The sequence below is a fragment of the Ursus arctos genome, unplaced genomic scaffold (genome assembly GCF_023065955.2).
Source record: "Ursus arctos isolate Adak ecotype North America unplaced genomic scaffold, UrsArc2.0 scaffold_36, whole genome shotgun sequence".
Classification (NCBI taxonomy): Eukaryota; Metazoa; Chordata; class Mammalia; order Carnivora; family Ursidae; genus Ursus; species Ursus arctos.
The window spans coordinates 9174193-9190025 of record NW_026623050.1 but is presented as its reverse complement, the minus strand read 5'-3'; the positions used below and the strand labels follow the sequence as shown (position 1 = coordinate 9190025).

At 43.9% G+C, this 15833-nt stretch overlaps 2 protein-coding genes across 4 annotated transcripts in view; one reads left to right on the top strand and one right to left on the bottom strand.

Annotated features, from left to right (window-relative positions):
* The window catches only part of TP53BP1 (tumor protein p53 binding protein 1), an 86201-nt gene extending 85733 nt beyond the window's left edge, over nucleotides 1–468 (top strand). For all 3 annotated transcript variants that reach the window (XM_026479870.4, XM_044392469.3, XM_057306311.1), the window contains one exon: nucleotides 115–468. In XM_026479870.4, coding sequence (XP_026335655.1) covers nucleotides 115–302 — 188 coding nt within the window. In that variant the 3' untranslated portion in view covers nucleotides 303–468. The remainder of the gene's footprint in view (nucleotides 1–114) is intronic.
* An 897-nt stretch (nucleotides 469–1365) lies between these two features.
* The window catches only part of TUBGCP4 (tubulin gamma complex associated protein 4), a 34431-nt gene continuing 19963 nt past the window's right edge, over nucleotides 1366–15833 (bottom strand). The window contains exons 10-18 of the mRNA XM_026479879.4: nucleotides 10060–10110; nucleotides 9530–9635; nucleotides 8698–8805; nucleotides 8124–8262; nucleotides 5639–5816; nucleotides 4974–5108; nucleotides 3385–3501; nucleotides 2628–2767; nucleotides 1366–2008 (exon numbers count right to left, since the gene is read on the bottom strand). Of these exons, the coding sequence (XP_026335664.1) occupies nucleotides 1996–2008; nucleotides 2628–2767; nucleotides 3385–3501; nucleotides 4974–5108; nucleotides 5639–5816; nucleotides 8124–8262; nucleotides 8698–8805; nucleotides 9530–9635; nucleotides 10060–10110 (987 nt within the window). The 3' untranslated portion in view covers nucleotides 1366–1995. The remainder of the gene's footprint in view (nucleotides 2009–2627; nucleotides 2768–3384; nucleotides 3502–4973; nucleotides 5109–5638; nucleotides 5817–8123; nucleotides 8263–8697; nucleotides 8806–9529; nucleotides 9636–10059; nucleotides 10111–15833) is intronic.

The window sequence follows — 15833 nt, the reverse complement described above, 5'->3', positions numbered from 1 at the left end:
TAAAAGGCTTGAGTTTGGGCACAGCGCGACGTACTGGCTAGGAAGCGTATCTTTTTTTAATGGAAGGCTAACCCAAGTGTCCTCTCCTCACTCACCTTCCCCTGCTTCCTGCAGATATTGCGTTAGGGGTATTTGACGTGGTGGTGACGGATCCCTCCTGCCCAGCCTCGGTGCTGAAGTGTGCGGAAGCATTGCAGCTGCCTGTGGTGTCCCAAGAGTGGGTGATCCAGTGCCTCATTGTGGGGGAGAGAATTGGATTCAAGCAGCATCCAAAATACAAACATGATTATGTTTCTCACTAAGGATACTCGGTCTTACTGATTTTATTCCCTGTTGTGGAGATTGTGTTTTAACAAGGTTTTAAATGTGTCTTGTGTGTAACTGGATTCCTTGCATGGACCTTGTATATAGTTTTATTTCCTGGACTTTTATGATAAAATAAATGTTGAATCTCTTTGGTTGTAGTAACTGGGATTTCTTCATCCATTTCTTTTAATCGCAGAACAAAGAGCAAGACAAACATAGTACCTTCTCTGCGGTTTTCAGTAGCCTTGTTTGTTCATAGGACAACAGCTAGCCAAGGAAAATAACAAGAAGCGAATTTTAAAATTTTCTGTGGTGCATCTTTGTCAAAAGGTTATCCTGGGCTAAAATTAGATACTGCCAAAAACCTGATTTTACAGTAGGCCCAGATCAATAGATGTAGCAAAAGTTGAATGGAATTGGGCACTTCCTGGCAATTAAAAAAAATCTTCTTTTTAGAGTTGAGCTGACACCTGACCTGTGGGTCCTGTACTCTGAGACCTAAAAAGGAAAACGCACCAACTGCTGTGAAAGGGCAGTGCCTAAAGCCTGATGGGATGACTTTCTGCAAGGATAAACACGAGAAACACAGGCACCACTCTGGAAATGTTAGAAACTCTGGCCAGGGGTCCAATTTTATAACTTTTATTGCTGTCAGGGTTACTAGAAGCTTCCTTCTCTACTACTGCTACTCGTAGCAGCATCCCTGTTGATGTCCTCTCATTCCTTGAAGCAGGAGTTTAAATTTAAAAAGAGTTTCATGCCAATTAATTAGTAAATATTTTAGGCTTTCTGGACCATTTGATGTGTCACAAATACCTGTGCTGTGATAGCATGAAAGCAACCATAGACAGTAGGTAAATGAGTGTGGCTGGTTCTAATAAAACTTGATTTACAAAAATGGGTGGCAGGCCGTAGTTTGGTGGAACGGGTCACCTTCAGCACACAATTGAGGACGCAGTATGTGCTAGAGGAGATCTGATTCACAGTATCAGATAAGCACCACAATCACTGGCTACAGACTGAGGCCGGAATGCTGCATTCTTCTTCAGTAGAGAGGGAGTTGTTCAATCAACATTTATTTTGGTTCACACCAATATGAACATCAATAATTAGAGTTAACAGTTGGGCCAGATTAGGGGAACCTTAACTCCTGTGGTTCTTCCAAGAGGGGATAATTAGACTCGCAGTTTTCAATATTTGAAATCTAAGAATTAGAACCCAATCTTTTTTTCATAAGGACTCCTTTTCTTCGTTAAAATAGTAATATTTTAAATACATTGTCAACAGCTAGAATTGCCCTTTTACCGTCTGAAATAATTGGAAGTTATTACTTACTGCTGTCTCTCGCAGCTTGACCAATACCTAGGCACACAGTAGGTGCTCAGCAAATGGATGTGTCCAACAGATGCTGTCAATGTGAAGGATCTTGCAAGGTCAGCAGAGGGAGAGCTGGCACCCGTGTCCTCCGTGCTGGGTGAGTTAAGAACTCCCCTAAGGTGGGTAGACCGTTCCACAGGGGAAGGGTCTGTGCCTGTGAATGCCCAGTAGAAGCAGCTTCCAGGAGGAAAAGGTAGGGCCCTCAGTAGGCTGCAGGCATTTGTCGAGTGGCTGGAAAGTGGGATGTTTTCAATCTTCCGTCACAGATTTGGGAACGTGGTGAGAGACCGTCGGTTTGTGAACGAGGTATTTTCACATCCCGAAACTATAAAAGAAAAAAAGAGCCTCATCAAATATGCTTTCCCAAGATTTTCTTCAAAGAAAGAGGAATCAGGGCAACCTGTGATCTACATAATGTCATCTTCTAAGACTAACTCTTCTGCTAAAATCACTTAGGAAAAATCTGCTTGAGGACATTTGAGAGAGAGAAAGGTGAACAATAAAGTGCTTTTTAAAAACAGGAGAGACGTCTGAGAAAAGCCAACCACCACCGATCTACTGGATTAAAGAGCTAAGAATCAGAAGGGGAGACCACCTTTCCCAGGCATGGCAGCTGGGGGGCAGGGGGCAGGGGGCCTGAGGCCGCACAGCTGGTTCATGTGAGAACTGGGAAGCAGCCAGAGCCACTCCACTTCCCAGTTCGTTCTTCCAGCCGAGCTGAAAACTAAAAAGCCATCTCAGCATCAGGAGCTTTAGTATTTTACTATGGTGATGGCTTTAAAATTAATAAAGATGATCAGACAGAGCCCTGAGCCTTAGTTTCCTTGTTTATAAAATGAGGCCATTTGGACGAGACAGTGGCTAACGTCTCCCAGCTCTGGAATTATAACTTGTTAAAAAGCCACACACACAGTCCACAGACTTTCCCCAAGGCTTATTCCTACCTGCCCAGAGTTCCGCCAGCCTGCGTGTAGTATTTGTTATAATCTAGTCGTAAGAGTAGTTGTGCCAAATCTGAGTTGATCTGATGGTTCCGAACACTGGAGAGAATCTTGAACAGCAGTGAAGACTGGCGGCTAAAGCCCTGCAGAGAGAAGAACTCGGGCTTTCATTCCTCTCAGACTCACCAACTGTCCATGTGGATGAGGCAGGAGGGGGCAGCTCCTTGAAAAACCCTTGCTCAAAATTCTACAGCACCAGCTGCCCTTCCCACAGCCTCGCTTCTCTTAGCTCCTCAAGGGTCGTCTTAGTACCAAGTCCACAGATAGCATGGCTTTCTGTGAAAGTACACTCCCATTCTCAGTAGAAAGTTAGCATCCACTTTCAAATTAATATATTCTGGTTGTATACTGGGGTCGGGGAGAGCCTGCGTGTTTGTTGGAGTCAGATAATTACAATCCCAGTTCAAGGAAGTAAGGAGAGTGGATAGGAGAATGTGAGAACAGAGCCAGTGCATGTTTGTGGGCTGAAGAAACTATTCATGGCTGAACTATTTTTGAATGCTGAGATGGCACATAATTATCTGCTTCAAAATGAACTGATACCAACATTTTAATCTTTGTATCTTGTTACTTCTGTGGGTACGTCCGTATTGGGGAAATGCTTTACTGACTCAGAGGGCAAGATCGTGATTCCCCATTGGCAAAACCACCCCTCCCCTGTGCACAGGCCTGCGTGCTGCCAACAGCCAGGCCGACTCACCTTCACCAGGATGCTCAGCTGGGCAGCCCCACGTTCATCCAGCGGGCCCAGGTTCTGACTGACCAGTGAGCAAAAGCTGTGACAGAGATCTAGGATTTCATTCAGGCAGTGAAACACCTACCCAGGAAACAGTTGGTATTAGGAAAAGAAGGAAGATACACCTATGAAATTAAAGATTTGGGAAAACAGTCTAAGAGCGACCATATTCCCATTCTTTGACCTCAGGAGAGACAACGTCACATGTCAGTCCCGCTGGCCCCTCAAAATGCAGCAAGTGTAAACCAAACTCTTCCCTTCCTGGCAAAGATGCTATCATCTCTTAGTTACCCCAGCACAAAGCTTCCATTGTAGCCACATCACACTAGTCATCGTTTCTGGGACCCACCAAGTGTGCTCCTGCCCCAAGCTTTGCTTTCACTGTTGTTCCCTATGCCCGGGATCTTCTTCTTAATGCCAGTTCACAGTCTACCTTCTCAGTGGAGCACTCCCTTCCCCGTGTAGCCTTTGGTGACCCCCTGCTTCTCTCTCTATATTATCTGTACTGTTCTCTTGGCCTCTGTTCAGGCCACCTGTGTTGTTACTGATCTGTGTATGTACGTATGTTGTTTCTCCAACTAGATTGTGAGCTCCTTAAGGGCAGAGCCATGACTTATACCTCTTTGTATCCCCAGTGCCTTGCATAAAGTAAGCACTCAATAAATATTTAATGGTGACACCTGCTCTGATCTGCTTTTTCCCAAGGAGGCACTCAGGCCACACGAGGGCAGTCTACCTGTCACAACGGCTTTTGGTGTTGTCAGTTCACAGAAAGAGCCCTTGGGAGTGGCATCTATGTAACCCGCTCTCCCTTAGTGCAGCAAAATAGCTCCGAATACCAACGCCAGATAAGTCTGTAGTGTTTGTGGTGTGGCAGCCCTGAGGGAGAACAGCCGGCTGACACCGGAGATGAAGTGTAATCTATGTAACCTATATAATCATAGAAACTATGAGGAGTCATTTCAACCTCCCCACTTTCCATTCTGGAATTGGCATGCACTTGTGAGCTTTAAAAAACACTGGTGCCTGGGTTTCACGCCAGAGATTCTAATTCAAGTGCTTGGGGTCCCAGATTTTTTAAAGCTTCCAGGTGATTCCCATGTGTAGCCAAGGTTGAGAATAATTACCTTGAAGGAGATATACACGTGTACGTACACACATACACGTAGAGGGAGACTACTCCACTTGTCCGTGAAAACAACTCTCAACTGGTCAATCCTGATCCAAAAGATGGCTAAGAAAGTAAGTACTGTATGCTTTTCGTTAGTCTTGCTGTGGTATCAGGAAGGTTTTTTAAATTAAATCCTTCCCTCTGAGGGTTCAGCACACACTCTTTTTTCTATAGCTGCTCACCACATCCCTAAGATACAATATTTCAGAAATTCAAAGACATTTAAATTCCCTCTTAACATTCCGTTTTAGTTTTAAGTTGTTAAAAAGGTCTGAAAATGGAGATCGAACAATTTAACGATAGTTCCACATCCTGGCAACCCGGGATCTAAGAGAACAGTCAGGCTAGAACCGGCCTGAGGAAACCCAACAGCCCTACTTACAGGTTTCAACAGGATAAAGGACTGAGCCAGCAAATTGCTAAGGAAGTGGTCGTGAGCCAATCGGATGCTTTCAAAGTCGCGGGTAGAATTGATCTGATGCAGCAGCTGTGAGAACTGAGACTCGAGCACGTCTACCTGGTGGGCAGCGACACACAAATACTTTCAGTACCTAGCATATTCTAGCACTCGAGAACATGAAGATGCCTGCTAATATGAAAGAGAAATTCTCTCTCCTATTGAAGCCACTTCAAAGCCGACCAAAGGCCCCCTTACGTTGCTTAGCCTTGTAGAAAGTTATCTGCCTAATGCCTAAAAACCTCCGAAGTTCCGGCAGGTCCCCCCACCTCATGCCACATCCCCTCCACCGACTGACTCGGTTAAGCCCTATAGATTCCAGACCTTCTAGCCAACTCTAAAAATTAGGGTCAAATCAGTAAGAATGAAACACTGCGTTGCTGGCAAGAACCCTAAACTCCTCCTTCAGCCATCTATCCCGCCTTCCTCTAAAATGCCACCAGGAAACCCCGCCAGGGATAAAATCTGTGAATTTTCTCAAGCCCCGACATTTCATCCAGTGCAGGGCTGCAGTCTCTCTTCGGTAAATCCTGCCAACCGCCCAGACTTTCCTTCTTACCCCTTCCTCCTGTTCATCCCTCAGCCCAGACCTGGAGATAGTACTGAAGATTATCCACCAAGAAAGCCATGTGATTTCTCAGGCGCCACTTGACCGCGTCCGTCTGGTTGGACTTGAGGTGCTTGCGCTGCATCTGCAGGGCCCAGCAGTGCTGCAGCTCCGCCTGCACCCGGCGCACGCTCAGCAAGTACTTGAACACGACGTTGTACCTGGGACAGACGCGTCGGGCCGCGCAGGAACAAACCCTCAGCCCCCCTCACCTGCATGACACACCCCACGGCTCTGTGCCTGCCACCCGTCCCCCAAGAGGCAGGCAGGAAAGGAGAATGGCCACGGATGATTCCCTGTGGCTTGTTTACACGGTGGAATATCGCACAGCGGTCAAATGAGTGCACAACCCAAGAGGACTCCCGGCAGTAGGGTTCTGAATAAAGAAGGTAAATCGCAGGTTCCATACAGCCTTATGCTTAAAACAACCGGGTAGAGAAAAAACATACTTTGAGGGAATATATATAGATGTTCTAAAACTAAGTATTAAAAGGACAGAAAACATGACTGCGGGAGAGTGGGGACTTTGGGCTGGGGGAGCCAAGGGAGGGAAACTGGGGAAGACCACAGAGGCCGAGGGGCACTATTGCCGGTGTTCTAGTTTCTGTGCTGGGAAGTGGTTTGACGGCATATGTGTAAGAAGGAAGGAGGGTCTTGCGTAGACTAATAACGTGTTAGGAAGCAAGGATTTTGGTGAATCTGATTCTCTGTCCCAAAGAAAAGAGAACGCAATCGAGGGCTCCCTAACTCCTGCCTCCCGGCAAGCTCCGGACCAGTTGCCTAATGCTGAGCCCCACTCTGAGAACACGCATGGGAAGAACAGCTGATTCCTAGTTGAATTGGATAAATTTACTTGTTCGTAGGCAGACCTGCAGAAACCAATCTTATCTGGTTTTTAAAATCATCTATTACTAATGGAACAACATAGTAAAAATAGTACACCCTGTTCCGATTCTGATTTAAACAAACCGAAACATAAAAAGACATTTTTTGATAACTGGGAAAATTTCAGTCTGTACCAGATACCAGATAAGGATTTACTGTTCATCTGACTGGCTGCGATAACTGCACTGTAGTTACATTAAAAACATGCCTTTGCTGGATAAGGCTCTCGCGAAACCAACAGATGAAACGAGCAGCCTAATGCTGGCAGTTACTGAAGCTGGGTAACGTAGACGTGGGGGATCCCTGTGGTCCATACTTTATATTTGGAAATTCTCATAATCCGTTTTAAATAATACATCTGAGATTGACTTCCTCAAGGGTGTTCGGAGTCTATCAAGTGAGGCTGTAAATGGACTGTCTGCCTGTGGGACAGTGGGAGCTGAGAAGGCTCCAGGACAAGGTCCATGCAGCTTGCTTAGGTGGGCTGTGGGCTCTGAACCTGCCACAGAAATCTCCCTCGACCAGCCTCGTCTTTTCCCTTCCGTGCCTAGGCTCTCACGCCCTAAGCTTCTCTACCCAAAAAGGTAGAGATGACTGGGAACAGGAGCAGAGGGATGAAGAGCGGCCCTTTTGTTCATGTATTTCCCTTTCCTCCACTCCTCTAGCCTGAGCACAACACTGCCATCCTCCAACCAGGGCAGGGGCCAGCACAGGATTTGAGAGATTCTTCAATGGTGTGGGGACGGGTTTCACAGGCGACCACTAGCCAAGCATGCTTCTCCAGCCTCCCTTCCCCTAGACGTCTGGCTCCTTGACTTGGGGACAGGAGGTCCCGACGGGGCTGAGTGACAGCACCCGGCAGGCTCTCAGGATAAAGAACAAAGCTGATCCAAGAGTCTCTAACCATGTCGGGGTCCCGCTCCTGTATTCCACCCCCAGCTCAGCTGTCCCCACCGCCTCACCCCGGGGGTAAGAAGGTGATCTCTGCAGTGGCTCAAGTCCACAGGAAACATTTGGGCTTGGAAAGCCTTCCCAAGTAGATCAACAAAAAATTACGAAAGTTTTAGGGAGGAAACTTGCTAGTCTGATGGAATTAACAAGGCCAGATTCTCCATTGGTGCCCAAGACTGCATCTTCCAGAGGCCACAGACTTGCAGTCTGTAAACTGCTTATTTTGCAACTTAAAAAATGACAACGGGGCGCCTGGCTGGCTCTGTCGGTGGAGCCTGTGACTCTTGATCTCGGGGTTGTAATTTCAAGCCCCACACCGGGTAAGAGATTGCTTAAAAAATAAAATCTTAAAAAAAGAAACACACGCCACCACCACCACACTGATGGTTTGAGGGTCTGACCCTCCCATTCATCCCAGCACCCAGCACCCCCCATGGCCCCGTGTCCGCAGCTTCACTTGCTAAGGTTTTATGTCTGGTCCACACAGGCATCCGAGTTTGCAGCCTCTGATTTATAGACTGTGTACAACCACCAGCTGCGTGGTTACCTTGCTCCCCCCAGTTCTATTCCCGATCACTTCTACCCTTGGAAGTCAGGTCATATTTACCTATGAGAAATTCAGAAATACTCACTTTTCCAGAACAGCAGGGGTGAAGAGAATGTGTAGTGGCCACTGCACTTTGTAGGAGAGACCCAGGGCTGCCCAGCCAGAAGCAGGGGCTTCCCGGGGAGAAGTTTCCCGAGAAGGCCCTTCTCTTGCCTGAGCGGCATCTGTTAAGAAGAGAAAAGACGACTTTGCTCATCCAGAACCAGGGCTTCGACAAGGTGGGTCACAGTCACGAGGGGAGTGCTCACTCGAGCCTGCAGCGTCAGAAGCATACAGGCAACAAAAAGGGGACTTGAAGAAGAAGGCAGGGGGAGTCTATGTGAGATTCTTTTAGGAGGGTTCTCGGATTCTTTTTTCAGCCTTAAAGTCTGGTGCCTAGAAATAAATAGAGACCATTCCAGCAGCAGGACAAAAAACCACGGCCTGGGCATCCCACTTAGCCTCTCTGGACTTCTCTCTCCTCCAGTATAAAATAGGGCACAAGACAAGGGGACTTCCAAAGTCCAAAATGATACAGTTTCTGTGGAGGTGGGCAGAAGCACCGATGGGACAGATGATGAACCCGTAGGGGCAGAAAGATGCAAGAAAGAACGGCAGACCTTTATGCTCCTTCCCGTGATACTCGATTGTCAGGTGCAACAGAGGGAGAAGGTTGTCATCATCCAGCAGGACCTTATGTGCAGACTGCTGGAAGGCCACATTCACGTCTGCAAGGAGGAGCACATGGGCTGACAAGAATGCTGGGCTACGTCACGGAGCCACACGCCGCTGGCTTCCCACTTCTGCTCCCGCCTGCCTGACGCTAACGGTGCAGCGCCGTGCAGACGGGCTGCTTTTGCCGGCCTTGCAGGCGGTTCCTCCTCCTCTTGCTGATAATAGCACCCCATTTTCCTTGGAGAATCACCCCTCCCAGGATTATCCATGTGGTTCAGTAGGGCTGACAACAGCTGATGCTAGGTGGAGGCCGGTGACCCAGGCACGTTCAAACAGAATGTAAGACTCTACCCTGTTACACTATTTTGTTTAGGGATATGAACATGATTCAAGCCAGGCCGATCCAGAGGCTCTTGTCAGAGTAGAACAAATAAATTCCCCTTTTCCACCTAGGTTAGTTCGGGTTAGGTTTCCATCATTCGCAACCTAAAGATTTCAAATATAAGTGGCAATAAGTACCGTTATGTCCCGTAAGGAATGTAGGACTATAATCTGATAAAATACCTGATTTGTAGCCACTCTTCCAGGAAGGGTCAAGAGGCTACTCCCAGTGACCTCAGTGTGCAACCCATTTGAAGGGCCTTCCATCTTTGGAAACACTGCTCTCTAACTCACCAGGCTGCTCTTACGTGGAACAGACTGAACGGTTTAGCAGCAGTCAACAAACCCCCTATGTCGTCAGTCAACTGGTAATTCTCAGGCCCACAGGGCGATTACCATGTTCAGTAACTGCAGTCGGTGGTGTTTTTAACATGTGTTGAGCTGTGTCAATGAAGGCCTGAAACAGTTCTCCACGTCCCAGAAGGTAAAAGTCTTTAATAATCTGCGGAAAGAATTTCAATTTACAATTCAGTAATCTAGCAGGGAGCTCCTCACTGTTGTCATTACACATGACGTTTCTAATCTCATCAGTGTGAACCCAGCCTACAAAAGGATACAGGCGTTTGGTATCTAACAGGGGCACACCTCGCAACTAACTCCTCAAGGCAGGACAACTGGTGTGTCTTTAGTGTCATTCATTCAATGGCAACGCAAGTCTGTTCTGCCAAAGAAAGTAAACACCCAAACCTTTGTGCTATAGCACATGGGTAATATTGGGGAGAGTCTGCCCTCCTGGATGAGGGAGGACAAGTGAGGCTACTCTGGAAGACTGGGCCCCGGCAGCCAATGCTCTCAGGAGAGCCTAGAGAATAAAGTCCCTGCCCACTAGCATCATTTCAAGAATTAAAACACAGCTAAACTATTACCTTCAGCTGACCCAGTAAATCTGACTCTTCTACCATCAGCTTCCAGAGATGCTGTGAAAAGAACAGGGACAAAATTTCATTCCAATGAAAGCTTCTATAAAGAATTGTTTTGAACAAATCCAGCAATACACTGAAAACAGAACATATGTCATGACCAAGGTGAGTTAATCCCAAGCACAAGCAGGGGGAGCAGCAAAGGTAGAGGGAGAAGCAGACTCCTCACTGAGCTGGGAGCCCGACATGGGCTCGATCCCACAACCCTGGGATCATGATCTGAGCTGAAGGCAGATGCTTAACCGACTAAGCCACCCAGGCGCCCCGCCCCCCTTTTTAAAGATTTTATTTATGCGGTGCCTGGGTGGCTCAGTCGGTTAAGTGTCTGCCTTTGGCTCACATTACGATCCCAGGGTTCTGGGATCGAGCTCCATGTCGGTCTCCTTGCTCAGGAGGGAGCCTGCTTCTCCCTTTTCCTCTGCTCCCCCCTCCCCTGCTCATGCACGCTCTTTCTCTCTCTCTCAAATAAATAAAATCTTACAGAAAAAAAAAAGAAAAAAGAGCTTCTGCACAGCGAAAGAAATATTCAACAAAATGAAAAGACAACATCCAGAATGGGAGAAAATAATATGCAAACCATATACTTGATAAGGAATTAATATCTGAAATAAAGAAGTCCTACAAACTCGGTAACAACAAAACACAAACAATCCAATTAAAAAATGGGCAGAGGAACTAAACGGGTATTTTTCCAAAGAAGACATACAGATGGCCAACAGGTACCAAAAGATGCTCAGTATCATTACCCATCGAGGAAATGTGATCAACTGCATGAGCTACCATAGGTGTGAACCTATCAGAAGTTATCATCAAGAAGCGGTAACAAGTGTCGGCGAGGATGTGGAGCAAAGGGAACCCTTGTGCACTGTTGGTGGGAATGTAAATCGGTGCAGCCACTGTGGAAAACACTATGGAGGTCCCTCAAAAATTAAAAATTGGACTACCATCTGATCCAGAAATCCAGGGTATATACACAAAGGAAACGGAACAGGATTATCGAAGAGATACATGCACTCCCACGTTGACTGCAGCATTGTTCACAACAGCCAAGATACGGAAACAACTAAGCGTCCATGATGGATGAACAGATAAAGAAGATGTGATATATAATAAAATATATATATTTCAGTCATGAAAAAGAGGGAAATTCTGCCACCTGTGACCACATGGATGGACCTTGAGCATATTATACTGAGATACATAATACTGCATGATATCATTTTTAAGTGGAGTCCAAAAAAGCCAAACTCATAAAAACGGAGAGTGAAACGGTGGTTACCAGGAGCTGCGGGGTAGGAGAGACGTTGTTTAAGCGGACCAACTTGCAACTAGCAGGTAAATAAGTCCCGGAGATCTAAGGCACGGTGTAGTGAATATGGACAACAATGTTGTATTATAAGCAAATTTGCTAAGAGACTAGATCTTAATTATTCCCGCCACAAAATAGAAATGGTAGTTATGTGATATAATAGAGGTGCTATCCCTACAACGACAATCTTATTAGAATAGAGAAATGTGTCAGATCAACATGCTGCATATCTTAAATTTACACAATGTTACATATCAAATACATTTTGATTAAAAAAATGAAAGCACATGTATTAATGAAAAATAAAAACACATGTTATAAAGTTCCTCAATAAAAGATCAATAGAGTCTCAATAAAACAAAGTTTTAACAAAAACTGTATGTTCAGGATACTCTGAGAAGAGTGTATTTCAGGGAATGGATGTACTAGCCCTTCTATGATGCATTCAGAGAAGTGTTTATAAACACTTGTAATAATGGTCTTTATAAAAGCGGTACCTAATTGCTATGAAATGAGTGCTTAAGTGCAGGAATGTGTTTGCTATTCAGCAATCCATTTAGAGAAATGTTTAAAAAATGATATTAACGATGGTTATAGGAACGTTCTGTGCAAGCTTAAAAAAGAGGAATAAACTATTGATACATGCAACATGGATTAATCTCAAAATAATCATGAGGAAATGCAGCCTGACCCACCTCCTCCCCCAAAAGAGTACATATTGTTTGACTCCATTTACATAAGTTATAGAAAAAGCAAACTAATCTCTAGTGACAGAAAGCAGATCAGTGGTTGCTTGGGGGCATGAAGGTAAAGTATTGAAAATAAAGGATGGAGGAAGATATGAGGTAAATAATGACATGGAAGGGAGATGGGTAATGATCTTAACTAATAAAATAGGATTTAAGTAAAAAAAATATATAATACACATAAATAAATATATATCATAAGTGATAAAGACATTATATATACATAAAAGGAAAAACAATAAATATATATTAATTACAAATATGCATATGCCTAACAGCTTGGAAATGAGATATGAGAACACGCACGGAACTCCAGACTCACAGAATATACACTCTTCCGAGCGCAGGTAGAACTAAAAACAAGAAACGGGCCCCATATTAATCCAAAAAGGAAGCCTCAATCAGCTCCAAAGGACCTATCTACAGACTGTTTTCCAACTACACGGCAATAAAAATTAAAGCTTAATAAATTCCTGGGGTTAAAAAGAAAATCAGAAAGAAAATCAATTATTGAGAATACGATGATAATATATATAGTCCATGCCCAAAACTTGTGGGACAAGGTCAAAGCAATATATATTTCCCAGGAAGCAAGGGTTACAAATAGAAAAGTCAAGTTTTCAACCCAGGAAACTGGCAAAGATTAACAGAAAACTCAAAGGAAGGAAGAAAAATAATAAAGGCAGATATCAATGAGATAAAGAAAAAAGCAGGTAATAAAAACACAAGCTGGTTCTTTGAAAAGATTAGTAAGACTCAACAGTAAAACTTTAATAAAATACAAAGTAAAACAAATAGCTACAGATTTTCTAAAAAATTAAATCTAGATGAAATAGGCCTTCCTAGAAAAGTAGAATATACCAAAACTGGCACAAGAAATAACAGTCTTGAACAGATGAATATAGGTTTAAATACACTGAATTGGTAAAGATTTTTTTAAGATTTATTTATTTGGGGGGGCAGAAGCAGGCAGAGGAGCAGAGGGAAAGGGACAGAAATCCTCAAGCAGACTCCTTGATGAGTGGGGAGCCCCAAATGGGGTTTGATCCCCGGACCCTGAGATCATGACCTGAACCAAAATCAAAAGTCAGATGTTTGACTGACTGAGACACCCAGGCATTCCCAAGACTTCCCCCTTTAACCTAACTTAGACAATTTTTCAGGTAAGTTCAATCAAACTTCTAGTAACAATTCCTGTCTTATATTAATTATTCTAGAAAAAAGAAAAGTGATACCTAGCTCATTTTATAAGGCTTATACAGTCTTTTTTTTTTTTTTTTTTAAGATTTTATTTATTTATGTGACAGAGAGCCAGCCAGCGAGAGAGGGAACACAAGCAGGGGGAGTGGGAGAGGAAGAAGCAGGCTCCCAGCGGAGGAGCCTGATGTGGGGCTCGATCCCAGAACGCCGGGATCACTCCCTGAGCCGAAGGCAGATGCTTAACGACTGAGCCACCCAGGCGCCCCTAGGCTTATACAGTCTTTATTCTGCATCCCCATTTCACTAGTAAATGTAGATGCAAAAATTCCAAGTATTGTACTGGCTAACCAAATCCAACAATGTAGTAAAAAAATAAAACCTGTTTTTAAGTAGTTTATCTCAGAAAGATTCAACATCTGAAAATCTGACCAGAAATTTACCCTATGAGTAGATTAAAGGAGAAAAAGAACCCAGAGCAAGAAATTGCACCATCATTGATACAGAAAAAGCAGTTGATAAAATTCAACATCTATTTATGATAAAAATGCATAGCAAACTAGAAAGAAGATAACTTTTTTCACCTGATACACTTAAGTGCCAAAGCCTAGAGCAAACACTGGAGTAATGGAGAAACCGTAGATGCATGGCCTTTAAGAGCCAGCAAAGCAAAAATGCCCACTATCACCTCCACTGGTTAACACAGTTTATGTCAACTATCACTCCAGCTGTTTAATGTAGTACTAGAGATCCAAGACTGTAAGGGAAAAAAAAGTCTAAAATTGGAAGTTGTAAAACTCATTACGTGCAAATGATGTGATCATTACTTAGAAAAATCAACAGAATCAACAAACTGTTAGAACAACAACAAAAAAAGACTTCCCAGTTGTCACGCAAATTAACCCACAAAAATTAATACTGCCACTTATCTACATAAAAACAGTAACCAACTTAAAAAAAATCAAAATAAATATCCAGGAATTTTCAAAATCTTTTCACTTAAGTACTAAAAAAGTATACAGAAAAGTACACAAATAAGTCAACGGCTTGGAGAATTTTCACAATTGAACACACCTGTATAACCAGCACCCTGAAAGCCCTCCTCCTGCTCTTTCCATTGACCAAGGTCAAATACTATCCTGACATCTAACACCAGATTAGTTCTGCATTTGAATTTTTTTTTTTTGAGAGAGAGAGAGAGAGACACACACACACACACACTACACACACACACAGTGCGGGTGGCGGAGGGGCTTAGGGAGAGGGAGAGAGAGAATCCTAAGCAGGCTCCATGCCCAGCTCAGAGCCCAATGTAGGGTTCGATCTCACGACCCTGAGATCACAACCTGAGCCGAAATCAAGAGGTGGATGCTTAACTGACTGAGCCACCCAGGTGCCCCTGCATTTAAACTTTTATATTAAGCTTTATATTAACTGTTTTTGAACTTTATATAAACTCATATATATGTATACTTAAAAAAAATGGGAAAGAGAAAACCAAAAGGGGATGAGTATGATCATATATTTGCAAGACACTCCCCCCTTTTTCCTTCGGAAAAGGAAACTCTATTTTCATTACCAGCAATTGCTATTTTAAGAGAATACCTTTAAAAAAAAGGCTTATTAGCTACAAATGTAAAAAACTTCAGAGTCTGAACTTCCTTTTTTCATCTATCATTTTTATAAACTGCATATGTAATTTCTACCAATATCCACATTTCAGAATTTCACAAGAAAAAAAATTTTGAAATCTTGTATTATTCAATAAGATTTTTACTTTCCTCCATGAATTAGCTCCGGAGTTATCACAGGAATAATAAAAGAACAGAAATAGATTTAATAAAGTAAGATGAAAGGACCTCAAGACACCAGCCCCTTAGACAAGAGCTGCCTTGGCTACAGACAGAGGGGCAGGATCTTGAAAATATGAAAGGACAAAAACATGTAGTTTAAATATTTACTTGCCCATAAAGAATCACATGAAGTGATACCTAAAGGTCACCTTATGATCTAATATTCTGCCGATATTATACTCTCTCTCATGCCTAGAATTTCTGAGACAGCAACTGGAAAAGGAAATCGTATTTATGATGGATTACTATGCTGCCAATGTGCGGGTACCTGACGCTAAGCTTCCTAGCAGTTGGAGGCACTGCAGTGCGCTGGGGGTGCTTCAGAATCACCTGCAATGGTTTGTTGCTGGCTTGTCTACTTGGATGGTTATAAATACACGCACCTGCTCCCTCCCTCCAGATGTACTTCTACCAGTCAGCAGCCCTGGAGGGGGACTCGATACAAGCGCGTGTTTTCAGATTTTCCGAAGCAGTGCTATGCACAGCCAAAGTGGAAAACCACTAATGCAGTAAACAAAACAGCTGAATAAATGAAAAATCTCATTTCACACTGTCGCACACCTATGAGCCAAATTTTATTTTAAGCCACAGAACAGATGCACATCTGAAAAATCA